The 27,794-nt window shown below is 45.1% G+C and overlaps 1 protein-coding gene across 1 annotated transcript; it reads left to right on the forward strand.

Moving 5' to 3' along the window:
* The first annotated feature begins 1,560 nt into the window (after window positions 1-1,560).
* med30 (mediator complex subunit 30) lies at window positions 1,561-27,699 on the forward strand. The gene is made up of 5 exons (XM_040189253.2): window positions 1,561-1,786; window positions 2,435-2,692; window positions 4,197-4,355; window positions 8,947-9,054; window positions 26,805-27,699. The coding sequence occupies exons 2-5, from the start codon at window positions 2,501-2,503 to the stop codon at window positions 26,898-26,900; spliced, it is 555 nt and encodes a 184-aa protein (XP_040045187.1). The 5' UTR covers window positions 1,561-1,786; window positions 2,435-2,500; the 3' UTR covers window positions 26,901-27,699.
* The last annotated feature ends 95 nt before the right edge of the window (window positions 27,700-27,794 follow it).

Here is a 27,794-nt window from a genome sequence, read left to right on the forward strand (position 1 = left end):
TGTCAAAGTGTGTGGATGGCAAAAACTTAATACTTATATTTACCAGATGAAAATAATTTAAAACCCTCAAATAGAATCTGAACTAAGAAAAGGTCCTCAAAGAGGACTGAGGATGGACCAACAACCCAACCCCTTTTATTTACACACAACCAAATCGAAGCTGCACCCACAACACCAGCCCATGTTAAACAGGAGTGCCCTAATATGATGTACCACATGCTGATAAAGAAATACAGAGGCAATCAGAGTCATCGCCCTGTGATGAATGAAGGCCTTTGATTTAGAATTGTTTGAATTTACAGAAATGCTTTGTGTCAGTGAGGCTTGATAACAGAAACTTCAGTAACTTGAAAAATCCATTTTTTTTATCAGATTGCCTTGATTTAATCGATACATTATCTCTTTTCACTTTGATCAGCGATAAATTATCTCTCAAGCAGCTGAGGGCCTCTAGATAGCTGCTTTCTCAGGTCTGCTCCCATAATAAATACTCGCACCCCCAAAAAAAACAGCGACACACAATTTCTCAACCTGTTCCATAAGTATGATGTGTGATTGAATATAAATACTTATTTGTTCTATTTTTTTTTTATAATATAAAATGCATAATTCCGCAGAGAAAGTATATTCATCTCCCTACCTGCATCCTCACCCAGTTATTAGTCTCCTCTCCCAATTAAACACAATAAGAAGACAGGCTGGATCATAATGGAGTAACTCATTTCCAAATGGCATGCCACCGGCTTTATGGGAGAGGAGGATTGGAACACTCATTCATTAATGCAAGATAACCGCCACCCTCTCTGCAATTAACAAGTTTTTGGCAGTGAAGTGAACTCAGTGTTTGACATATCCGTTTTGCATGTCGCAAATACGGTTCTATTTAGAGAGACAGCATAAGTGAAAAGAAATGCCCACAGGTTACTATTACACAAAATGTGTTCCAGATAAAAATAAATTGAAATTCCGCCCGTAACCCCAAATCTGCATGAGTAATGTAAATTAAGTAATAGGCATCATAATCTATTTTTTCAGCCCTATTCAAGCCTGAAGGCAAAGCCTTTCTTTTTTTCAATAAAGCGCTTATATTCCGTCTCTGTAAGTCAGAGCAGTAATTCTGCTGCACAACAGAGAACACGTAGAGGAAGCCGCCTTATACAGGCTTATGTCTGTTACTTACACCTTCGTTATTTCAAATTGATTTAAATTCTGATCATTCCGAAAGTAATCCAAGCACAGCTGTATGGATGGAACGATCTATTGAGGGATTTGATTTAGCTCAGAATAAACAACATATCCATTCATGGGTTCGAATTTGAATTGTACTCAGCCTACTAAAAAGTTATAATGACCCATCAGAAGCAATCATGTGTTGTAAATTGGCTTGAGGGCTAATGAAGTAGGATGTGCGAGGCTGTTGTATAAGAGTAGAGCAGCATATGGCGCTGTTTCTCTCAACAGGCCTCAGTAAATCTGCAGTGCGCCTTTCTTTACCGTAATTTTCGCCATCCATTTCAAACGATTAGAAGAGGGTTTCAATTTAAGTATTAAAAATGGCTCAAATTCTTTCTTAACGGGTTTGTGCAGAATGTGTATTGTATTATTTAGTAAAAATAACAGAAAATATTGAAAATTAGATTTTCAAGTTGAACTTCTTTTTCATCATTTACCGTAAACAGTTCTCGTGTGCGGATGAATTCTCGCGATAGTTGCTGTAGCTGAAAATCCTAGGAGCAAAGCAGGGAGCATGACATGTCAACACAACAGATAAATTATCACCACACAGGTAACATTACACGTTGTCTTACGCGCTGTTGAATACACACGAGCCCTCACGCCGGTGTTTAGCTTCACGTCGTAGCAGGATGACGAAACGAGACCCAGAAGATGAGCCGAGAGGAGACTGTCGTGTGTGGTGTGACTTGTCCACTTTAGCTCGTCTACCACTTCCCTTTACATAGTAGCTAATTAACCCGCTATCACACGGAGTGCGTTTGGTTTGCCACACCGAGCAGACGTGTAGCGACGCAAAGGCACGTTGAAAAGGTTCCCAAAACCGTGTTGTGAAACTTGTGAGGAAGGCTGACCCGTTAGCTCTCACTCTGTGCAGCCACGCAGCGCCCCTTCCTTCTTCATTCAAGGCAGCTGTGACGCTTTCTGAGAGCTAACGTCACATTGCACGAGTGTACTTTATTAACCACGGTGCTCATACCACAGTGGATCTATTAGCATTTGCTGTCTACCACAAATGAGTATTTTATCATATTTGTCATACTTAATATATTAATATCTTTATCTTAACGTTGATACAAGTTAAACGTCATCTCAATATTCTTAAACACTGGTGTAACCACCGGTGTTCTTATTCGACCGCCATCTTGGAAGAAACCTCCCTTAACTTTATCCTCTCCTGCTCTCATTGCTCCACTTGTAGGCATGTAAGGCTACTCCACCTGGACCTACGCCTCCTCCACCAGCATCCTCCTCACCTGCTGTCTCCATGACAACCCCTCCACTAGTGTCGCCCTTTGGCGGGCAGCCTCCGCCTCCAGCGCCGCCACAGCTGCAGCTGCAGCAGGCCCAGGCGGCACGGGATGTCAACACGGCCTCTCTGTGTCGCATCGGACAGGAGACGGTCCAAGACATTGTCCTCAGGACCATGGAGATCTTCCAGCTCCTGAGGAACATGCAGGTCTGTCTTGGGTTGCTCGTCCCCTTCCTGTTCGCCTTCTCCTGTCATTCTGTTATTATTTGCATATTCCTACCAGAGCCCTAAAGCCCTTCCTACACATTTAATGCTAGAAAAATTACCAATAAGAGGCTTGAAATATTTATATAATATATCATTAACAAATCAAGTTTGATCATAAAAATCCCCTGAATGATAACAAAGCAAAATTAGTTTTCTCTGTGCTTGAGGATGATCAGTGGAAACAGGATGCACCTGAGCTAAATTTTGAGTGTCATGGCAAAGGCTGTAAATACTTATGTGCATGGTATGTTTTTGTGCTTTATTTTTTTTACTTAATAATAATAATTTCCCCACAGTGAGTAACAAGTGTTATCAATGTGTTCATGATAGGAAACACTTGCCTAATAAGGGTTTTGTTCATTTGTTTTTGGTTGGAGTGGAACTTCTTTTCTTGTCATTATGTACAAGGAACTATTTCAGATAAAGACAAGAATCAAGGCCATAGACTAACTTTTAGTTCTAATGAATTGCTTTGTCTGAGGACTTACAGGTCCGTACATTTACGTACGTACACGTCTGTTGTTTGAAATATTATTGATGTGGACCCCTAACGACTCATTCTGACGCCCAACCGTGAGTCTCATTTTGTATTCGCTCCATCGCAGCCAAGTCAGAGCGGAAAGTCGCCCCGTCCCATTAAAGGTTGAGCCCGTGAATTCCCTGAGGACGCCGTGGAGGATTTGGGTTTGCTCAGAGCTCAGCTCTGACGTTGACCTGACGACGAGGCGGGTGTGAGTTCATCACAGGTGTCGGCCTGCTCCCGTGAGCCCTGCACCTTTTGTTAAAATCACAGTGAGAGACGGGCCAAACAAGCTTCCCTCAGCCACCCGATGCACAAACACCATTGATGTGACTTGTTTTTTGTTTTTTTTAGATCCCACGCGCTGTCCTTGTCTTGTCCCCCCCCCTTTCTCTCCGTTGTCTGCCTGTCTATGTTCTCCCTGCCTGCCCTGAAGGCTGCCTCGTTTCATGTTATGTAGGAGGTTTATTACATGACAGCCCTGCCCCAGAGGCTTTTTCATGCTCTCAGTAAAAAAAAAAGACAACATGTCATGTCCCTCCGTAACAGCCATTGTAGTTAAAAGCCAGAGATGAAGCCTCAGTACCAAAGTTAGAGAAGACATCCAAAGTAGCTTCACAGAAGCTGAAGCAGTCGACCTTTTGAAGCTTCTCGAGTCTTTGTTCGGGGGTTTAAACTGTGATTTTAGGGAGACAAATTACTGTTGTATGAATACAAACATGTAAAACATTCGAGGTCTCTCTACAGCTCAATGTGTCTCCGCCGTAAGTAGAAAAGACTCCTGTTGTTATTTGTAAGAGGGCGTTAGTAGAACCAACTAACTATTACCAGTGAGGGAGTAACGCTGGGTTGTCAGTGATCAACTGATGTTTCTTTTTGCCCACGCTTTTCCCAACGCAACATTTCCTCTGTGTTGCTTCTCAGCTCCCGAATGGAGTGACTTACAACCCAAACACCCACGGGGACCGGCTGGGGAAACTGCAGGAGCACCTACGGATGCTTTCTGTGCTCTTCCGCAAGCTGCGCCTCGTCTACGACAAATGCAACGAGAACTGCTCCGGGATGGACCCGATACCCCCAGAGGTGAGGCATGGGGACGCTGAGGGGATGTTACCGTCTTTAGTTAATGTGGTTAGTGAGCACACGTGTGCAGCTTACTAAGAGTGACGGACAGTTGAGTCGGGAGTCTTTCTCACTGTCCGGCCTTTTTCACCTCTCGTCCGTGAGAACAGCACACAGTCACTGGACGCTTCACACGGGCAGGTAGTCGTCATGGAAAACAGGACAGTGGTGAATGCTGGTGCTTTGACACTTCATCGCCTGTTGTCACCAGTGTGAGAACTCGTCAGGAAGCAATTAGTGAACGACATGCGAGTTACATTAGATTCTGCCGACTCTGCTTCAGGTATCTGTGTGAATCAGGAACAGGAAGTAGGCCTCCGGTGCTCAAGAGAACACACGTTCACGAGGGCTGTAAACTGGCCCATTAATGCCCCAATAGTAATACATCAGGTTACGCCTCCTGCCCCGCATGTCCTGTATTGAAGCCGTGCTTTTGAAAATCCATAATGGCGTGTCTGTAATTTTTAATAGCGTCAGCAACAGAATGATGTTGCTGTCACTGAGATAAAGAAGAAATGGCCCCGCGAGGCGATCAATGACTACAAGAGGGGGGGTAGGGGGGTTAAACAATTTACGGCGCGTTGAAGATGTTCATATTGATTCTTTTGTGTTATACAATAGCATCAATAGCCAATTTAAATGGAAGGTGAGATTGGCAGGCTGTGTGACTACGTGTAAGCTTACATTTGAGTCTGTCCAACTGGTTAGTGTCAACACTGAAGAGACAAACAGAAAAGAGATTCCTACTGTGAGAGTTCTGAACCACCCGGAAATTGTGTTTGCACCTAAAAGAAATGTCAAAATATTAAGATTTTACACAAGACATTTTACTGCACAAATACATTGTTATCCTAACTAACTCAGTAATTAGGATAGAGAGAGCAACTTGTTGTCAACAAATACATTTAGTAGAATGCAATCATTTCTCAGCTTATTTGAGTTACTACCTATTAAGGAGAGATGATTTATTTCTATTCACCATCTATCACATCACCACTTTACTTACTGTAATTGTTACATAACTTACCTGCAGTCACCCCAGCCATACAATATTTAATGTAAAAGTAAATGGCTTTTGATGTAATTGTATTCATCTGATCTTCATTTGAACAGGACCTGTTAACTTAAACATAATAATGGAAATTCAATTAGAAAAATGGACAATGACCAATCAGAAAGAAGTATAGAAGTAGCAAAGTATACCTGTAATTCTTTCCCCATTTAGAAGGGCGTGCTCTCACGTGCTAATATTGATCCAACGATAATGACATTCTCACTTGTCACTGAGATGTTATCCAACGGCGGCCTACTTCAAATCAAGTTCAGCTTTCAATACACACACTGCACATTCCCCAACGCAACGTGGCTCAAGCTCCTTTAATTGGACTTGATTCCACAGAAAGACATGCTGCATACGTTGCTGTCTCACGTAGCTTTTCACACAATCCGCCTGCTAAATTAGAAACCGGGAAGTAAGCCACTGCTACCCTCCCCCCCCCCCCCCACCAAACCCCCCGGCCTTTACCTTGGGGAACCTTTATCTCACCTACTCCCTCCAGGTCTGTCTCATTTTCTCCGCTCACAGCAGATCCGTCAGTCGCTTCCGTCGAGTCTCTGGAGTGTCTTTAGCGCCGCTTACTGTCGCCTTCCCCGTTTGGCAACAACAGCAGTGTGAGCTGTGCCACATTGCCCGCACAGGAATACACGTGCACGATTGTAACACACACCCATGGATTTTATAAAACGCAGATGTTCACAATGTGCACGGCAGCGTGACACAAAGCCACTTGCACAAACACACACTGGGCGTGCGCTGTTGGAGGCTCCACGCTGAGCTACACCTCTGCTATCCACCACTGTTTGATTGGATTTATGACTGCGGCAGTCCCTTCCCAATTTCTACAGATTGCCTCGAAGCTAATCTCGCTCACCAGACTCCTACTGAGGCTGGAGGAGGACGTGGGAGGAGACGCTGACATTGGAACCAATTTGCAACGACTCAAACCGCATGTACATTTTCTGTGAATTGAATAATACAATAACACAATGTTGGCGAGCATTTTCCTTTTGTGCTGTAATAGCCGAAACCCACATTGAGTCATCGCGGCATCTGGCTACAGTACCGCTTAAAAGGGCTTGGACGTCTTTTAACCGGCACTGTATGTTTTCCCCTTGTGGAAGTCTATTTCCCCTCGGGCCTAAGACCCGGTGCATTGCTGACCGGCCAATAGCTCGACTCGCCGTGGCCATCTGGGGGCGGAGGGTTGTTGATTTTGGCCCGAGCACGCATGCCATTTATCATCCCGCAGAATTCAGGTGCCTGCCTGACAGACGGCCACTATGGGCTGCCCGAAACAGGAAGTGGAATCAATGACTCGGGTAGTGTGACCTCATTGCTGCCTAATTAGCAACAGACTCGTTAAATGAACAGCTGGGCCAAATGCACACGTCGGCGCTTTTCCTTCCAGCTGTGGTTCTGTGCTGCAGCGTTTTCCTCCCTGGTTTTCTCCCGCGTCCACCTTTCCTGGTTCCTTCTCACTTCTTCATATACCTCTGTTTCCATCTTGTTGTCTCTCTCTGTTACCTGCTCATTATTTCCCCCTCTCTAGGTTTATTTATTCAGGTTGGCTTTGTTTCACTCGCTGTTCCCTTTTGTCTGGTGTTTCGATAGTAGTCTGTGTCATTTCCTGTCCTCTGCAGCCACGCAGTTTCATATCCCTCTTGGCTTGTCGATGTTTTTTTGGATTATGTTTTCGACCCTTTTCTTTTTGTCTCAACGAGGCCAACCTGCAGAACTTCATCCACTCATTCCTCTCCGTCAGGCAGGAAACCACATCCATCTTTCAGTGGAAGGGGCAGGGGTTATGACACACACACACACACAATACACTCCATCCACGTTTCTCACTCCACTCAGCACATTTCATTTTCCCCTAAATAGCTGCCAAAATCAGCCTGCCACCTAAAATTCAATATGTCATTGACTTCAGTTTGAAATGATCTAATGAAAAAACGTTCCTCTTTTCCTACTTAGTTTCCTCGAGCCGAAGGCATAGTTTGTCCGATTTAATATCCTGCGCATGTCCTTGCTGTCTGGTCTCCCTCCATCAGTCAGAGTTTGCAGTTTGGCGTGAAGCTCGGTCTGGAAACTGACAGGAGCACATAAAGTTACCAAGATTTTCACATCTCACTGCCAGCCCTCTGTCCTTTTCTGTTTCTCATATCCTGGCTCCCCTTTTATCCGTTTAGTATTTTCTCTTTGTCTGTTTCTTGTCTTCTGCTCTCCTTCAGCTTTAACTTTTTGCTTATCTGACATTTTGTTCATGGTTTTACAGCGCTTTTCCTACTTACGTGTCATTCTTGATGTTAGCCAGCTCCGGCTGCTCTAAAACATTGAGTCATTGCCTCCAGACTAAGCAGCTTATTCCAATCATTGTTTATTGTCCGCAGGGCCTCCGCTCCTCCACACACAACCACAGGTCAAACAATGTAGAAAAGCAGAATGTTCTAAGGAACTATGTGTGGCATAGATTTGCATATAGTCAATATTGGAGCAAGGTGGATTGTCCCACGGCTTCCAGTTTTCGATCGTGTCCGGTATGACAGTTTTTGTTTTTAGAGGGAAATGGTAGAGATGGTAGTTTTTGAGGAGTAGTTTTCTCTCTCCCTGCAACAGGAACTTCCAGTGTAACACGACGCAGATTATTTTGCATTTTGAGTTGAAACCCATTCAAAGAGGTTTTGTATCTGAGGACGGTTTATGGATTTCTTGATGTATAAAACTGACTTTATGTCAACATAAGTGATGCTATGTATTTTCTCGAAACTCTACACAATAGCATAGACATTTGTCTACATTTACAATGTGTGTCCATTCAGTTAGTCGCCAAGCATTATCATCAATCACACATTGTCAACATGAGACCCTTGCTGCACGTCCTACGAGGAACAGCGGGTTCTCAAGACATCCACACATTCCTCGCCTCCTGCACGCCGCCGTCCCGAGGCGACCACAGGGGGGCAGTGTGATGTAAAAAAACAACGGGAGGTCCTCTCGCACAGCAGCGCCGCCGTAGTGTCAAGCAGACAAGGTCAAGCATGCAGAGCTTTTAAAAGGGAATTAATCTCCTGCTTGCTCTCTGCTCCGTCTCTATACGTTGGAGAGAGACCGCGAGGCTCAGCTTGTGTTCGAGAGCTTACGCAGAATCCCCATTTTACCACTACTTCAACAAGATTATCAGACCGCACAGGGATGTATTTGGTGTGGGTTAGCGCTCATAGGTTGAGGTTGCCCACATGCACAACATTCTGAACTGTGACTGCACTCTGAGGGCATATCAGGAAATGTAGGAATGTGCATTACTGTTCGTTTAGTGTATTGAGATCATGTATGGGATGTGACCAGAGAGGAACAGGAGAACAGCGCATTAGGGAGTTAGTTTTATTCCAGGACGAGCGTCATATTGCCACATAAGTCATTCCATTATGATACTTAGATGTGTACATTCTGTTTGTAAAGACTTGTATTCAGTTTGTTTGCTCTAAATTCCAGCAACTGATACCCTTCATGGAGGATGACGGCTCTAAACATGAGGAACGCTCAGCTGGCCACAGCCGCCCTGCCACCGAGGAGAGGAGAGAAATCCTGGAGGTCAACAAGGTACCGTGTTGTATATCTATAGCACAGTACTGTTAAGGGGGGCGGGTCTGATTTCCAGCCTGCAGCAATGAAATGAGAAGGAAGGGCTGATAAAAGAAAAATGCGAAAGGGTTCACAAAGTGATATCGTGAGATTCGATCACAGCTTAGCGTGATGTTATTTCAGATAGTAAAGTTTCAGTTAACTTCTTGGATCCATCAGCCTCCGGACACTTCAAATCACATCCACTAAAGCTGCAGGGGAAAACCATCTCATATCACCTTAAAAGATATAATAGTTTCATAGGAATTCATTATAGATTAGTCATTTTTTTATTGGCCACTTCTCATTATTTGGATAAAAAGCATCCAGGTTGTACAAAAAAATATTAAGAGAATACGCTCAATGAACTTTGTCTGCTGGTGGGAAATGCTATTGTGATATCCTCTGGACTTTAATTGTATTTGCATGTACATGTACGTGCTGGTGTGAGGTATGTTATGTCATGTTCTCCAATCTCTCCAGTGGAGGCCATTTAAAGTCAGAAAGTTGCATTGTCCCAGTGGAGGGTGAGTTGGATTCCGTTTAGGAGCTCGGGCAGATACCCCTTAGACCCGCTTACGACAGGGTGGCCGTTTTCCCGATCCTCCTGGTCTGCAGTGCTGTTCATGCATGTGGTGTGATTTGGCCAGACAGCAAAACATGACTCGTGGGAGGCGTCTTGTGGCAGGTAGTCATTAACGGCTGAGACTTTGGCTTCAGAGACACCCGGTTTGCTACTCGCAATAGAAAATGCTTTGTCTGTAACCGTGGCGATACGTCAGACTCGCTTCAATTGTGCGTTTCTTATCGTCATGAATCTCTAGGTGGCGCTGAGGATCAGAGTATGTATGCATGCATGCGGTACGGGTTGGCATCCTCGGGATTGCGTTTCGCTGATGATGTACTTGTGTGGGTCTCATAGGAACTCGATCTCCAGCCCTGAATGTCGCAGCAGAGTGTGAGGTGGTTGGAATGAGCGTCACCATTTCAAAATGTGAGGCCGTAGTACTTTGTCGTAGAAACTGTGTTCGGTCGGCTTGGGCAATGAGTTGCTGCCCAGCGTGAAGGAACACAAGCTCCTCTGTGTGTTGTTGACGAGTTTGAGTAATATGAGGTGTGGGAACGACATCCAGATGGGTGTGACGCCACCAGGGAATGTGTGCTGTAACAACCTTCTTATGGAAAAAGCTACTCCCAAGTAAGGGTTAAGTTATAGCTTTGACAATTGAACATCTCTGATTTACTTTATTCTTAAACTTGATATGAACATCACAGCCGCATTAGAGTGGTGACATACAAAAATATAACTCGAGTTCCATTCAAATATGAGTGAGTTACTTTTGCAGAAGGCCATATAAACCCTGATCTGACCGTTGGCTACTCAGAGCCTACATGACAAAGATATTCTTACTTTCTTCTGGAGTGATTTCAAGTGACAGCTTTTTTACCAATGTATTTGCTGCCAGATATGTTTTCGCTCTGCTCCGACGGAGAGAGGCTGACACTGTGAAGTGCAGAGAGCTTTACTTCAAGCCTGAAAGATTTAATCCCGAGTCATGGTTAATGTTTGCATGCTACAGACTAACAAGGTGAATTTGTGCACAGAGATGAGCACAAGATATTCCATCATGGGATAAAACACATCAACAATAGAAAATAAATCAATGTTGCTGAAGGTACGGTCTACTAACCTCATACTGAAATAAGTAACAAATAGTTTGTCACCGTGGTACCTGCAGGTGTGCTTTCAAAAATGGGGCATCTTTGATGAACAATTGATGCCGGGGCGAATGGGAATGAATACACAGCGTTACCTGGCTGTGCCTAACAACAGTAGTAAGTACCAGGTGGGGGGAGGTTTTTGTACCGTGATGCTGTGGCTCTGCGATGGAAGTAAGATGAGGAGATACAATGAAAAACATTGATACAACTTTCATTTCTCATGAATCCTTCCTGCGCAGGGAGGCAATTGTGAATCCATTGTTTGTATTGGGGTACCCCGCCACTCCCATAAAAAGACATCAGCATTGACGGGTAGTTCTTGAAAATCAATACATTGAGCGGCTGCTGTAGAAAACATCGTAGAATATCATTAAAATGGGGAGTGATATCATGACGACTTTGATGGAAGAGAGGTCCGATAATCCCATCTGGGTTACTGTTACCACGGGATCAAGACATGCTGATTACACGTGGACAAAACACAGATTATCTCATTACTGACAAACACTGCCGTCTGATATTTTCGCATTTGACAACATAGATTATTTGTAAGTCCAACATCACGTTTAATCTTTTCATCAAGATGACATTACAGCGCTGTGTGCTTTCCCGCCTAGAGGCAGGTGAGGCGACCAGCCAGACCTCAGACCCAATACCTCCCTGCAGCACAGCAGCTGTGGACAGTGCAGTGCTGCAAAGCTCCGTGTAAAAGGCATTATGCATTATTTAAGAGGGCTTTTTAGTTTGCCTCCACTGTGATGCATTTGTTGTGTGTGTGTGTGTGTGTGTGTGTGTGTGTGTGTGTACACCTGTTCAAATGCTTGTTAACACAAATCGCTAATCAGCCAATCGCTTTGCTGCAACTCGATGTACTCAACATGCGTGCGTCAACTGCGTGATGCCATCATGTCAACATGGACCAAAATCCCTGCGGAATGTTTCCAGCAACTTGTTGAAAATATGCCACAGAGAATGAAGGCAGCTCTGAAGGCAAAAGGGGCTCCATCCCTTCACTAGCAAGGTGTATCTAATAAAGTTAGGTGTACGTGTACGGAGTTCAAGGGAGAGAGACAGAGCTTTTGTTTCTTTCTCCAGAAGAAATGTTGTGTTTGTGTTTCCGTTGTGTGCGCGTGCTGGCTGAGGCCCTTCTCTCTCTATGTGCTGTGTGGTGGCTTCGTGCCGATTGCGCATGCCAAACTGTCTGAGTGTGTTGCAATGATAATGGTCCAAGGTCAGGAGTGTCAGCAGCCGAGATGAGAACTGGTTATTTTTAAGAGCTCAGCACGGCTCCCCTGGCTGCTTTTAAATGTTAACACTACAGCGAAAGATGGCTGCGAACTTCACGCTCAACTGCACTCGCTCTCCTTCTATCAAAAGGACTCCATGCCTGCAAAAAGTATGGTTAAAGATGGCAGATATTGAGGTGGATAAATAAGTTATTCCAAACCTTTGAGTGCAAAACTAGATGGAAAAACAGTCAAGCAACAAAACTACTACTTTCTCAGTTGTTGTTGATATTCTCTCACGGTACAGGATAAATACTGGACTTGAAAGAAAGTTTAATTTAGTCCTATTAGAGACTGTGTATGGACGTGATATATTACCTTGTTTATAATATGACCTTCCCCCCCACGCAAAGCATTAGCATGCAAATTGAGTTCTGCCAAATGATCCAAGTACATACAGAGATTGATGTGGCGATTGAGAAGGCAGGCCGACCGTAATACGCTGAGGGAAGCTTTTCCTCACATTCTGCACCCTAAACACACAGCAAGACCTTATTATGCAGTTCGTCTAAGAAATGCCTCGTTCTACTGTAAAAATGATGCACAGATCACCTATTTTTATATTGTTATATAGATATTGTTTCAGTTGTCTTGCATAAAACTTCTTCTTAAACTCTACAGCCGCATGGTTAGTCTTGATTTAATAAGGCGACTCATTAAAGGTGCAACGTTTAACATTCAATCTATATTTACAGTCCTCTTTTATACATAAATAATAAAAGCTATCTACTAACTATTTCAACTGCTGACACCCTTGAGGGCTACGAGTGAAAAAAGCACTTCTAACGTCCTCGCGTGTCTGTTCGGGTATTACACATCGCCTCTTTTAAGAGGTCATTTTGATGCACCGTTCCCTTAAAAGGGTCCCACTCTATATATTTTAATTCAGCATTGTGTGTATCGTTGATGTCTAGAAAGCTTATTGGATGCATTTCCTCTGTGCATTGTCCTCTGTGTCAAATGCACATTTTTGAAAACTATTAAATCATTTGAAACTGTCTGGAAAAATGTCCCTAATTGCACTGAGTTTGTTTGGAGCATGTGGCCAAATGTTCATAATGCCACAATAACAGACAAAACAGAAGCTCACATATTACATAAATCCTCCGTAGTGCTGCAAACTCATCTTAATATGCTAATATAGATTCATAAGCCAATTACCAGAGAATTGTAAAAAAAACACTTTAATACACTTTATACCAAGAAAGTCAGTCTTAATCAAATAACAATCCCTGCGTTTTTGTGCGTTGTTCTCGCGGTTCGCTGCACATTTGAGGGGGGCGCAGTGATTTCGGGTGTTTGAGACTATGTTTTATTGGATGGTGGTAACACACTTGCCTACTAAGTAGTGGTATTTCCTAGTCATTTATTGGCAGAGGCCTTTGGCTTCGTTAACAGGATACATCATCTCTCTATTTTGTTTCAGAGTTTAAGCATCCTGCTTCCTGTTGGAATGTTCAATTACTTTGAGGCCAGATGGGGCTTTTACAGCAAGATCATCAGCTCACAACACTGATGTCTCACTGCCTTGTTTTATAGATGTCAGTTCAGCTCTTTTAAAGACCTACTATTTGACCTTAATATTATTCATTATTTTATATCTATTAATAGGGTGTCGTGACATTTGTAGTATTTCTATTAAGGGAGATTCAGAACAGCCATGTTTATTTGTTCACTTGAACCTTGAACCCTCTTGATACACAGCGTTTCAACCTTGCCCCCGGATATCCAGTGCACGCCTCATGTGTTTGCGGCAGCATATTTAGCTGTGATGTCGCCCAGCTGCACATTAAGGCCGCAATAAGGACAGCCAGCTTTGGGGAGTTTAAATCGGTAGTGCTGATCAGCAGAATAGAGAGACAGCGGTACAGGGGGGAAGCAGATGTTTGTGGCCTGGCTACATCTGCTGCAGTCACTCCAGCCAGATAGGATAGTTCTGCATGAGCGAGGGGCGACTGGGAGGGAGGTGAGGCGGCAGCAAAGGGGACCGAGATTCATAAAAAAGAGAGAAAGCCTGAGAGGGGAGCTAAATGACATAGAGATGTTACCATGAAAAGGTTGATGGAGTGACAGATGAAATTCTTGTGATAGATGGTGTGGGAGGGAGGGAGGGAGGGGGGGTGAAAGCCTTGGTTGAGTAAAAGGAGAGAGAAATGGACTGTTCAGGTGGGGGGAAAAAGGTGTTTGAAGATGGATGGATGACCAGAAAAATAGCTGTGTTGTCACTGTGAGGAGATGTGTGGAGTGGAGGGTAAAGGACAAAGCGGCGCTGAGAGCAACAAACAGTCAAATTGCAAGCAAGAAACATTCGTGTGTTGTTTTTGAAAGGAATGAAAGTGCGGTAGCAGCGAGTCACGGATGTACAGGGAAAGAGAGGTAAGAAAGATTGATGAAAGAATGATGGACGCATTGATGGATGTGTAAACAGCTGTGGATTGTCGAGAGTTAAGCCGTTCCCATTCAGATAGGGTCTTCAAAGGGAATAACAGAAGACTGATGTCATTCAGCTGCAGCGGGGAAAATAGGATGCCTGCTGTAACAGGATGCTGATAGATAGAAAGAAAGAGAGAAGATTGATGAATAAGTGAGAAGATAAGTCCAAGCGCGCCTCAAACCCTCCAGCTGATATGTCACACTGGTTTAGGATAGCTGGCCTCCTATTTCCATGCAAGCTTTTTTTCTTTTCCTTGTTACAAAGATTTCTTTCAAAATTGAATTCCCTCTCTGCTGTAAATATGAATGATACTCTGCATCTCTATGAGAAGGGCGTGATTGGACGGTTTCTGTGTGCTCAGAGAAACAACCTGGGAACAGACGCCCCCCCCCCGTGCTGCAGTCTGACAGGAGAGCGTGATCTGACGGGAGCGCCGTTGTTCTCTGCACACAAGAGGGAATAATGGGAAGTACGTGTTGTCCCAGTCCTAAACGTTCACGCTGTTCAGCCCCTCCCTTAATCCTCGTCTGCGTCCGTGTCCCAACTGCTGCTTCTCCCATTGCTGAGGCACTTATTGAAGGTGGATGTTTGCAACCATCAAACACATCCTTTGCATGGAGCCAAGTTGAAATCGCCCCAGCAAGTGGCCGACACCCCCGCTTCTGTGTGTGTGATGCGTCAATTAAAGCCAACACATTAACAGCATGCGCCTCCTTAAGCGCCGTTATTCCCTTAACGTAAAACGGTAACGTTTGAAAATCAATAGCTGGTGAGCTGGTTTCTGGGGATCTTCCTATTGACATTTAAACTTTGACTTGGGATCATAATCATTATAGATTTATCTGCAATTTATAACCTTGATTCATCAAATTGTCAGAAATTAGTGCAAAACTAACATCGGTCTAAAACTCAAAGGGCTTCAGGGGTTCATCCACAAAGAATGGATTGAAAGCAGAAAAACGTCATCACTGAAACCCCTTTCTGCCCGTCTCAGTTCTCAGTTCTCGACAGATGTTGTGCTCATGATGCGAAGCGCAAGTCGCATGTCGATAACGTTGTGCGGCGCTTTGTGTCAGAGCGGCACACGGAAGAAATAGTTGGACTATTCAGAACTGAAATCTTATCCTTCCATAAAAAAAATATTCCCAGCCTTATTCATTTAGTTTTCGCTGCCATTGTATTCTGGCGCTGCATGTCAGAAATCTCTGGTTGAGCAGAGCGTGATGGTTCCTTCTCCCGGCTACAATCAATGCCTCTGGGATCAGTGCCTGACAGACTGAGCAGCTTCAGCCACCACAAGCTGTCTGAGGACCTAAATCATTTCATTGTGAACTGCGTGTTGCTCTGAGCTCATTTCCTTATAAAGGGAACAATTTTGCACAAAATAATTTGAATGCATGCAAACCGCACACAACCAGGAACGTATCTGAAGTCATTGAACAAGACATTTGTTAAATGCTTTCAAGCAAGGAGCAGAGTTGACACACAAACAAGTCATGCGTCGTGGATACTCAAAGTATCACTTTTTTTGTGCTTTTCTTGTAGTGGTGCTTCACATCTTTTGGTCTCCCTCCCCGTCGCTTCTGTGTGTGTGTTTATCTCACTGCAGTCGAGGCTGAGGGCGTGTTCCCATCCACTGTCATGGGAGTAAAAGCAGTTTGCCATTTTGACGTAGTCGTATGCTCCCATCCCCTGCTAGGAACGAACCGCAGGAGAAGACGGTCCCTCAACAGCAGAGAGTAGAAAAGCTGCAGGAGATCTGGCATCCGTTTTAGTTCCACGTATCTAATTGAGGAACATCGTACTCTCCCCACAGGTCTGATGTTTTCATCTCTACCGCGTGTCACATACGGAACGATTTCAGGGTCCAACGTTAACGTTTCCCTCCTGTTCCACGGGTGTAGTCCCCTCTGGTCCAGGTGGTAACCCGCACCCCCACCAGCCCAGATGCACGAGCCGTCCTCTACTTGCCTGAAGGCTGAAGGCCACCCTTCAAGGCCGCTGCGTGTGAACAGGTAGTAGAGGTAAAGATCGGCCCGGGGTGGAGTGACGGTGGAAGGTGTAGGAGAGGCAGATAAATGGCTCCTCCATGGTTAATGTCTGGCTGCTTTATGGGGTGTCCTGGTTGTGAGTGATAGCCGTGCTCTCGTTATCTGTCGATTGGGGTAATTGCTGTTTTGTCGGAGCCTGGTTGACGGATGGTGATGCAATCTGCCCAGCGTTGCAGGAGGGGGTGTACAGAAGGGTGCATCACCACTATCACTCTCCAAAAGTGTCTTTAGTGGGAAGCATGCTGTGTGAATTGAATCCCCCACACGGGTACTATATGTTGTGTGTCCCGGTGCTCGCTCTCATGCGTGTAGTAAGTTGTGGTTCATGTATGTGATTGAAGGGGTAAAGTTTATTTGAGCGCGTGTGAAAGTCAGCCGTGTTTGCATAAATGTTTAAGACGCATTAGCCATAATTCATTGGTGCCTAATGGGTTGCGATTGCTCAATCTCTCTGCTGCAGACCTCTGGTGCCGTAGAATGTGATTGTGCATATCAATTCAGTCATCCCCGCTCTGTCTGCTCTATACAGCAGACCCAACTCTGTGGCACCCCAGCCACTACAAATTACAGCACAGATAAATGTCCGGCATCACTACTCCAATTAATGAAGCAAAATGAAAATAACAAAATAGAAATTGACGAGGAAATCCGCCAGCAGAATTCTCAAAGAGCACCAACTTGGACGGCGGCTTCCTGTTCTGTGCGGCTTCCATCACGCCGCCAGCTGCCTGCAGCGAGTCCTCCAACTTGCCCGGGAATCGGCCCCCGTTCCGCCGGTCTGTCTGGCTGAGTGACGGTGCATTCTGCAGAGGCAGGATGATTCATAGCGGCTCTGCGGACTACTTGATGATCATTCCATCTGGGGAGGGGGGGGGGACAGGCCGCCTCGTCATTGGCCCATCACTCATCGTTTGTTCTGCTCTTACCCCCCCCTTTTCCCGCTCCATCCCTCCATTCTTCTTTCCATCCCGAGGGCCTCGGTGATGACCCTCCAGCCGGGGGGGGGGGGGGGTTGTGCTGCTGGACCTGTGCTACATGGCAGACACCCCCCCCCCCTTTGCTGCAGCCTGCCGCTGCCACTCGCCTCGCGTTTGATTTAATACCAGCCTAAGTGTGAATAAATTCCTGTCACAGCCCATTAAGGAGGCCTTGGAGAGATCTGGCCTGTTATTAATTCTCCACAGCTCCTCTCTTTCTCCCCCCTCTTTTCGTTACTCTCTCTCCTACTCTGCGGCTGCTCTCCCTCCCTCACTGCTCACATGCTTTGTTTTTTTTAATACCCCGTTAATTACTGTGTCGGTCCTCTTTTACTCAAATGATAGAGGGAGACATTTAAAAGCGGGGGGCGGGGGCAGGGGGGGGGTTGTAATTTCCAATAGAGAAGCCATCCACTGTCTGGCTTTGCGCTTGACTCCTCTCCAGACCCGAGTGAGCTGCCGGCCCGACGTGTGTAATGAATTCCAGTGGCGCTGGCGGTTAGTTTTATCTGAAGAGCCGGCCGGGAGTCGGCCTCGTGATAAACAAACGCAACCTCCTAACCGTAGTAAGACCGGGAGACAGGGATGCAACCATCTCTCTCTCTCTCTGCTTTGATTCCCTGCCACCTTCCTTTCCTCTGGTTTGTCTCTTTCTGCTCCCACAGACGTCGCCCCCCCTGCTGTGCTCTGCTTCCGCTCCCTTTCTGTCTCCCTTTACCTCCCATGCTTCCATCGCTCCTTCCCATCTTCCTGTGTTCAGGCTCCAGAATTAGCAGTCTGTGCACAGCGGGCGTCCGTACCTCGGTCTTATTAGCACTCTTCTATGTGGCCCATTAGGAGCTCCCCGTATGCAGAGGGCTTTTTAATTGTTTTGCGGGGTCAGAGGGGCAGTGTAGCTGCAAAGCTCTTGCGGAGGAGGTATTAGAGCTGGGCTGTTTGGAGAATACGCGTTTTCCTAGTATTTTGCTGCATTTAGTGTCAAGTTCAACCCCAATTATTTCTGCTCCGCGTTGCTGTTTAAGGGCTATGTTAGCAATTAGGTTTTTTTTAAAGCGTTGTTTAGGACTGTCGCTGACTTGAAAGAAAGGGGTTGAGCAAGTTGGAGTGTGTGTTTTTTGTGCACACTCAGCAGTTCGGTAGTTGTGGAGCAGCTAATTCACTTGTTTAGGAAAAGGTCCATCAAAGCAAACTTTATATGTTTTGGGTGTTTTCTAGACTGCTTTATATAAGAAAAGAAATGAAGGACGTAGACTTGTTTATACACCAAACTGTAGGTTCTTTTAAAAACATTGTGACTGGAATCTTTTACCTCACTTTTAAGTGAGCGTGAGCCTCGAGCGGTCTCTGGTCAGCGGCCATCCACTGTGACTTTAAATCATGAGGAATTGTTTTGAATGTAAGTAGTACACGTCTTTGAATTGAAGTGAAGAAGAAATCCTCTTTGTCACAAAATCCATCTGCCGGTGTCTTCATATTTCATCACCTTTCTGTACGCGTCCCGTCTCTGCTTTCCCTTCACTTCTTCTGTTGCTTCTTGAGTGCAGCTGCATTGTTCCAGACTTTCTTGGGGGGGAAGAGTCCCTCTGATATACTGAAGGAAACTGAAGGAAACGCTGGCAGGTTAAAACTGAACCAATTCTATGCAGATATTGATTATTTGTTTTTGAGGTTTTAGTTGCCACATTGAACAGAAAAAGCTTGAGCTTGAGCCTTGACAGGTCCTTTTTACTGTAACAAAGTAAAAAGCTAATGACCACAGCGGTTGAGATGATATTGGGATCGTTGTGGAACCTTATAGCTGATTCATGTTGGCCTCTGTGGGGCAAAATCCGGGTTCTCAAACAGTTATATACTGTAATCCGGTGCACCAATAATGGAGTAAAGCAACAACCGAAACGGTCTGATGAGGTGCGTGTGTTTTGCAGGTTTAGCTTTGTTTAGCTTGGGGTCAAGAGGTAATTAAGCATCCTTTTAAAACAATGTTTTGATGCATTATACAGTACTTTGAATTACCTTTTTAATGTATGAATCACACACACACTTGCCTGTGATGTGACTGCCAAAGGGCTTGTTGCACCACCTAATAGCCAGCGTTTCTTCACACCCTGTCATCGTTTTTAGTTCTTCTTTGTTGATCGAGTGCAGAGAAAGCTGCCGGCTCAGGTGCTGGCAGGAATACTTACATTTGAACTTGAGAAAGTTCTTTGTAGATGAAGTACGGGTAACACGCTTGTTCTCTTTTCAACCCCAAGTCCTCCTCCTTTCAAGAAAAGGAAAAGAAAAGCCCAACAATGGCTTCCTTGACTTGCATTGACACGTCTCTGGTCTGCATGCTGAGTGCTTCACGGGCCAGCTACCAAAAGCAGCCCCTTTTCCTGCTTAATTTATCGTGGAACAAAGGGGGCCATTAAAGCGCCTGGGAAACAGTTGTCCAATTACTTCTGACCCTCTGAAATGGGGACGACTGTGTAGCCCAAAATCAGTCCTAATACTTTTGGCGCTGACCGTACATCCCCATTTCCCAACTCGTCATGTTGACTTGTGCGTGAGAGCAGGTGCTGCGTTTGGCCTCCGATGGTTCAAGCTCCCGACAGACATCTGAGAGGGATGAAAGAGGAACGTCTGCTCTGGGATCGAGGCGGCGGGGCATCGCTCTGCCAATTCTGCCCTCAGGCTCTCAACGCTCACAACTACAAGCAGGCAGGACACGCACAGTCATCGTCACACCAAAACACACACACACACACACACACACATCCACGATGCTCACCCGGCGTCTGATCCAGGGCACACGTAACCGCTTCAAACGGAGCTCTGCTTTCCCCTGTAGTCCCGTCCGTCAGCGAGCTAGTTAGTCGCACGGATGTCAGCAAGCGAAGAGCTGTAATTAAACGCTGTGAGCCTCGGCCGCTCGACGTGGTTTAATCATGACTGACGTAGGACTGAACCCCTTGCTACGACCGCTGGCTGATTTCTATTGGCAGCGTAACGTTTTATTCCGACCTGCGGCCCTCTGCTGCGTGTCGCCCTCTCGCTCACTGTTTTAATATTCACGATTGTTATTGTGACACAAAATTGGTAGACATATTGTGTCAGTTTTTCGGTGTACACATTAATCTGGTTTTGGACTCATAAATGATGTTTGTACCTGTAACCGCCATGTTTGTCTGTGCTAAGCGGCCGTGCGTATGCAGTCAACACTCCCTGAAACCCAGAAGGTTTGGATTTAAACTTACTTATTAGTCCTTAAGCTGCAAATCTACTGCAGTGAACAAATTAGCCATCTTGCTCTCCTGAATTTAGTTTGATTGTAGATGTGCACCAAGGCACAAAAGCTTATTGTATCTTCTCAGATCCGCAATAATGGCAATTGCTGCATTATGGGACATGCAGTGGAATACACTCAACCCGGTGAACAGAGGTGTAATTTTGCTTTGACGAGCGACCTTTCTGATATTTAAATTGCTTGCATGACCGCCCATCACTGGTTTAAAAGCCACTGCACTGCGACCTCCTTGCCACTCACTTATAATCCCAGGGAGCCGAATCACAAAGGAAAGTGCAATCGATGGGACTACCTGGCAGAGCGGCGAGTGCTCAGGAGGGAGCACGGGGCGCCTCGTCTGATACCTCTGAAAGGCCCGATCGATCGCAGCCGTTCTGCACCAGTCGGCGGACACTGCAGCATGTCCACCTCAATGCCGACAACGCAGGGAAAGGGTCCCGTCTGTAGGTGCGCGCAGGCGTGACAACGTGGCTATTGTATTTCTGCCACCACTGGAGGAGAGGGCTCTTAGCTGCCTTCATTCCCCCGGCAAAGCTCTTGCCAAACACGGAACACACTTAAACCGTCCAGTTGAGAGGAAGCCATGACGTTTATAACGTCAATTAAGGTTTTTTTTAAAGCTGCTTGGCCCTTCTCCCCGCGGGTCCACTGTCAGATGGCAAAACAGGGCCCACTTAGCGCCACTGGGTTCCCCGGGCAGAGCACAGAGCAGTAAGCAGCTTACTTATCCCACAAGTCACTTGGGCTTTGTACCTCCGAGTGGGCAGCGCGCTTTCCTAAAAGTTACATTTCATTTTTCTTGGAACACTTTTTTCTCGCATCGTGCATTCTGGTAGCGTTCCTGATTGACCCGACAACCTTCAGAATCCTATTCATGAATTGAAAGCACTCTATTATGGAGAGTGAATAGACGTATGTGATGATATTGCCTCCATCAGGCACGTTTGCCTCTTGAGCCGATGTGTCACCTGAAGAGCTTTTCCACGGTGTCGGGGAAGGGACATTAAATGGCTCGGTTATCTAATCCTGGTGCAGAACCGTACAGTTGGTGGATTGCCGTTAATGCATTAAGCATGGCTTCTCTCTGACAGACTCATTCTGAAGAATGGCGCCCCTGGACTTTTGCCTAGTGGGGAGTTGCATTTCCTTGAGGAGGTTTTTCATTTTTGCATAATATGGAAGATCAATTGTTTCTGCAAAGGCACCGATCCACATAGTTGAGGCTCCTTTCCAAGTTTCAGTCACACAAATTATAAACCATGTAATTTAATCAGATAAGACCAGAGTTTCTGCCAAGACTCTATTTTACTGTTTTTTTCCTCCTCAGCCTCGTCAAACGTAAGGCATTTTAAAGTGGAGGGGAGGATGTTGAGTGTGTGGCTTCGAAGCAGTCGCGTTCTTCTCTCATCTCGGGACAGAGTTCTGTTGCATTTTATCGAGTTTGAATCACTCAACGGCTCTTTTCCAGGTACTTCTGCACAGATTATGATGCTGGCTGATCTGTTGCATCCGATGTGCAATCCCGCCCCGACTCCTTTTACCTACCGGGTGTAGAATGCATTTACTCCTGCGCTGCTATCAGCAACCCCACAGGAAGCTACTCCCCCCGTAAGCAAATCCCAACTAAAGAAATCGCTGTATTTTTCGAGGCACTGACTGTCCGCTGAAGGTGAATTTGTTTTACACCGTTACAAGTCACAGAATGCAGTTTGACTCCAGCAATAAACTGAGGTAAAGATGGCAAAAATGACCACGTCATGACGCCAGAAGTGGATCCAGAGAGCAACTCGTTCCTGCCCACCTCGTCTCCCCCCTCCCACTACTCTCCCTCTCCACGTCTCCCCACTCCCACTACCCTCCCTCTCCACGTCTCCTTGTTGCCTTTCCTCTTCCCTGCCACCTCTCTGCTTCCCGTCTTCCTCCTCCATTTTCTTTTTCTTTGCCCGCCCAGCCTTGCTTCGTCCTTCCTTCTCCTCCTTAGTCGCTCATCGTCTCCTCTCCTCCTCCTAATCCCCTCTCCTCACTCACAGACACTTACACTTGTAATTCGCAGCCAGATCCGTCGCAGTCAAAGCAGCGATTTGAGTCGCCAGCGACAGGGCGGATTAGCGCTGGAATCCTGAGTGAAGGAACGTCTTCGCTCCACTTGATAAATTTCCTCCCTTCCTGAATGTGTGTGTGTGTGTGTGTATTTTAATCCAGGTAGTTTCTTCCCTGCCTTAATCTCAGAGCGCCTCATCAAAAAGCAACGCTAGGGTTCCTAATGTGCTCGGAGAGCGTGGTGCTCATGTTTTTATTCGTAGTCAAAAGGGTTAAAAGCCGATTAATACCTCAGCCTACTCCGATAATAATTATAAGATTACTCGATTTCTCTATAATATTCAACAGATATAAAGAAAAACCTCCTAATGTGGAGATAATGCAGAATTAATTAACAAAGATGCCAATTATATAATGTAAGCCTGAAGGCGCTTGTTGTTCGATGGCCTACATCTGCCAAACCCCGAGTGTTCAAAGATTACCAGCCAACGTGTCAGCGGAGCGCTTGAGTGTTTTGAATCCGATTACTTTTAATTGAAAGCAATCTGCAACGATCACATGATGGGAATTTCTGAATATTAGTTCAATATAATTCAGGTGAGCGAAAGTCCAGGATCCGCCCTGACACGAGACGCAGGACAAGTTCCACTTGAGCAGAACTTTAATAGTGATTTTGATGATAAAATTCAGTTTTTCCCCCTCACTGTCTTCCACTGAGGACAGCTTCTTTGATGGGATTTGGGCGAGTCGGGGAGGCTGAGGGAAGAAGTGGAGGTTTGAGTAACAGCCCTTCATCTGTGTCATTTAAACAAACTGTCATCTGTCACCAAAGACCTCTCAATCTTCTTCTTTAAAAGCTTCAGCTGAGGATGGAGCTCCTGTCCTCCGCCGTGCACAACCCGTCTCATGCAATCTTTGGCCATTTCATTAGGAGATCCAAAGTGATGGGTTGTCTGAAAGCTGCTGCGGAAACAAAGCATCAGATAGTGTCAGGATGTTGATGAGTTATTCCATCACGCCTTGTAGTTCGGCCTCAGCCTCAGAAGATGCATCTTTCCTTTCATCAGGCATTGTTTCTGAATGATTGAAGTCAATTGTTTTGTATGGAAATTCCATATAAAAGTACTTAAATAGGAATAAAAAACGGACATAATGAAAGCTCCTTCAAGTACATGTATGTGCTTCTATAAATGGTTCACTGCAACTAACAGTTTTTGTCATCTATTAATTGTTTAGTCTATTAAGTATTTGCTATTTGCATAGTTTGATCAAGAATAAGAGTTGATTGATTCATCAGTTAACTAAATGATCAGTTTTATTTTTTATAAAATTGTCAATTGTTTGTTTCAACACTACCTTTAAATTACTGCACTATATAATGGGGGTTGATGCATGGAACATAAACGGGAAGTGGCTCAGCAGTCTGACTGAATCAATGAGTTGATTGTCAACACTGTTAACAGAAAATGCTAAAATCCCGTTTGTCTACACAAGGTGAGGATTTGATGTTTTTTATATTGTTAATGGAATGCTTTTAGGTTTTTGACAAACCTCCCAATATTTTATAAAGTTGGAGAGTAGAAAGTGGTTAGTAAAAAATAGCCAGCAAGTAGATCAATAACAACAAATTTGATTAGTTTCCGCTGTAATCAGCAGTAACGTCGGCTCACTGGAGGGAAGAACTGTGGCTCTGTCACTCTTGGCTGATACCCGTTCTGCTTAATCAGGTCAGTATTGGCGCCAATGGATTGAATCACACACAGACAGGGATGTTCATGTGCAGCCGCACTCATATCAGACCATGAACACAGCACAGCGGCACCTCTGCGGTGCTCGCGCTCTGCCTTTCCTCTCCATCTCGGGCCAATGTGCTCTTCTACCTACGTGGAGTCTTTGGAGACGGGAGCTCAGACAGCGCCTCCTTGTTTACCCCCATGAGTTGTTGACCCTGCTGGGGCCGCCGCCATGTCAGAGCGTGTCAGGAGAGGCCTGCGACGGATTAAAAAGCATCAAAACTTTGTGCGTGAGTGGCTGTCAAAGAGGGGTGTGTGTGTGTGTGTGTGAAAGCCCCGTTGGTTCAGAGCTCCTCGTCTCTGTAGGAAGCCCTTTTTCAAAACATCCCATTATAGGTGTGAAGGATTAGAGTTACACTAATTACCAGGTTATGAATGGCATTATATCTCCCTGCGGTTGCAGAACATCTGTGATAATAGCAGTGTTTTTATTCAAATATGAAGATACGCCAGCCAGCTTTTTATGATGAACGTGCCGTGAAAGCTTCAGTCTCCATTGCTCCGCCGTGAAAAATGATTTTGGTGGAAGTAGCACATTTAGTCTTATTACAAAGACTGTCAATAGATTAAAAAGATAAAAATTGACTAATTAATCACATATTTTGAAATTCATTCATCTCAATTAATGTTGTTGTTTTTAATGAATGTTTGTTTTTCTTCTAAAGACTAAATCTTAAAAGTAATGAGTAATCAGATTAGTGTGTATTTTAGACACAAAACTACACACATTTGATCATCTTGGAGACAGAATCCCAGCTGGTGGAACATGTTGAACTAGCGACTCTTCCTGTTGTCCTCGTGCACTCAACTCTCCATCATTTAACAGCTGTGTTTGAAGTCCAACAATCTCCCCACATTTAGCAGGACGTTTTCAAACCACGGCCACAGTGGTGGTCCTCTGCAGACTGCGTGCCGCGCAGGGTAACGTTAGATGTTGAGATGGAAGTAGCGTAGCAGATAGCTTAGCATAATCTCTGTTTTACTTCTAATGCAAAAAGTAAACAAACGTACGTTAAAACATTCCATAAATCTCAGCCAAATCTGCCGGTTATGGCTTAGAAAACACACCGGTAATTGCAGGGTTTTTAAAGATCCATGGGAAAAATAAGGGAAAATGGTTGTATTAATGAGACAATATGGTCAACCATTGCAATACCAGTTAGTAATTTCCACCGAACGGTATGGTACGGGTCGGGTCTGTTAACCATGATTTGGCGAGCGTTTCCACCGCCAACAGTACCCTTACTTGATAGGCGTGGTGTATAACGGAAAGTAGATTGACGCCATTCGATCGCGCGAAAACTGAAAGCTAACCGCAAACAACAATGGAGGACGTACAGCCGATCCTGTTCTTGCTCCTCGATATGTGGCTATTAGTCACAAGGAGACGACAATCTTTGTTTGAGCAAAGGCTACATGCTGTGTGTTACGTCTGTTGTCTTTCCCCTTGCGACACGCGCAAATGACGACACTCTTTCAACCAATCAACGCTCTGCTCTGCAGAGTCTAGCTCCACCCTTTAGTACCAAACAACTGTGCCAGGTACCCCAACGGAAGGGTACCCAAAAAGTGGTACGGTTCGGATTTTTGGTACCATTCTCAACTTTTGGCAGTGGAGACACAAATAAAAGGGTACCGTACCGCTCGCTAACAACTTGCTTGTCATGGTAATGAGGCAGATCCCATGTAACGCACACAGGGAATTGAAGTGACACAGTGGGGGGTGTGGAGGGGAGAAGAGTGAGAGCTTGGGAGGCAGTGAGACTGGAAGGCCTCCAAATGTTCCACTCTGGAATATCTTCAAGGACAATCAGCTAAACAGTTGATATTAAGAGCGCTGTGTCTAATCGATGGCTCAAGGTGTTATCTGCAGAACTGGCTGGTAATTAGTCACAGCTAAAGGAGCGTTACAGAGAGCGAGATGGATTTAATCTTAATAGATTTCCCTGCACTGCAGCTACAGTGGCTCCTGAGTGAGTCCCACCCCCTCCCCAAAAGATCAGAAAAAAAAGGAGTACGTGGCAGTGGTGAACATCCGCTGCTAAATTTGCCCAAACTTTCAGATGGACGTTGCGAATGGAATCAGTAAGCGAGCGCTGCCCATTTAAATATAAGTTGTTTTCTGTGATTTTTCGTGCAGAAACTGAAGCAGAAGAACCAGCAGTTGAAGCAGATCATGGACCAACTACGCAAACTCATCTGGGAAATCAACGCCATGCTGGCGGTCAGGAGCTGAGACACACACACATTTACTATAAGTGATGGACGGGAAGATTTGGTCATTAACTGGACGTGTGACAAGGTACCGCTGCACTTTAAAGAAGAAATTGAGACATTGGCAATATCAACCCGTTTCCAGAAGACATGAAACAATAGATGAAAAACCAGCGGAGAAACATGAGAGCGAAATTAAACCGAGGGAGGGAGGGAGAGAGGAGGTGAGGGAGGGAGAGAGGGAGGGAGGGAGAGAGGAGGTGAGGGAGGGAGAGAGGGAGAGAGGAGGTGGAGGGAGAGAGGGAGGGAGGGAGGAGGTGAGGGGGGGAGGGATGGAGGGAGGGAGGGAGGGAGGAGGTGAGGGTTGTGTGGCAGATGGCAGACCACATTGTGTCGAGTTCGATATCCTGCATTTCAATCAACATTAAGTTTGACGTAATCTGAAGAGTTGCTATATTATGTTTTATCTATTAGTAGGTACAAGCTCAATAAAGGGTTTGTGCCTGTAGACACGTTGATATATTATATTTAATTCTGCTAATTTCTTTGTATTGGACTTGTTTGAAGCCCGAAATTAGAACCCTTTTTATGACACCTAAACGCTTTATTTTGACACGTGTCTTTCTTATTAATGAGTCTTATTCTTGTTCATCTGCCTTTTTAAATTTGATGTAATATCTATTCTCTGATTGGACTTGACATGTCAATACGATGCCTTGTTAAGAATTCTGCTAAACTATAAATGTTGCTGTCATTTCTTTAAGTTTGGTTTTACAGTTACAGTGAGGAATAAATGGCCTCAGTCCAAAGGTAAGAACAAATCTTCCCATCCCTTTGTTAACTAAAGATATTTCCTAAATACTGGCCAGGCCTGATTTTTGATGGAGTATTTAATCTCTGTAAAATATATGAAATT

The sequence above is a fragment of the Gasterosteus aculeatus genome, chromosome 10 (assembly GCF_964276395.1).
Source record: "Gasterosteus aculeatus chromosome 10, fGasAcu3.hap1.1, whole genome shotgun sequence".
NCBI lineage: Eukaryota > Metazoa > Chordata > Actinopteri > Perciformes > Gasterosteidae > Gasterosteus > Gasterosteus aculeatus.

Coding starts and splice junctions, on each gene's coding strand:
- med30 (XM_040189253.2), top strand. CDS start 2,501: ATGACAACCCCTCCACTAGTGTCGCCCTTTGGCGGGCAGCCTCCGCCT. Junction 2,693..4,196: donor AGCTCCTGAGGAACATGCAG/GTCTGTCTTGGG, acceptor GTTGCTTCTCAG/CTCCCGAATGGAGTGACTTA. Junction 9,055..26,804: donor AAATCCTGGAGGTCAACAAG/GTACCGTGTTGT, acceptor TTTTTCGTGCAG/AAACTGAAGCAGAAGAACCA.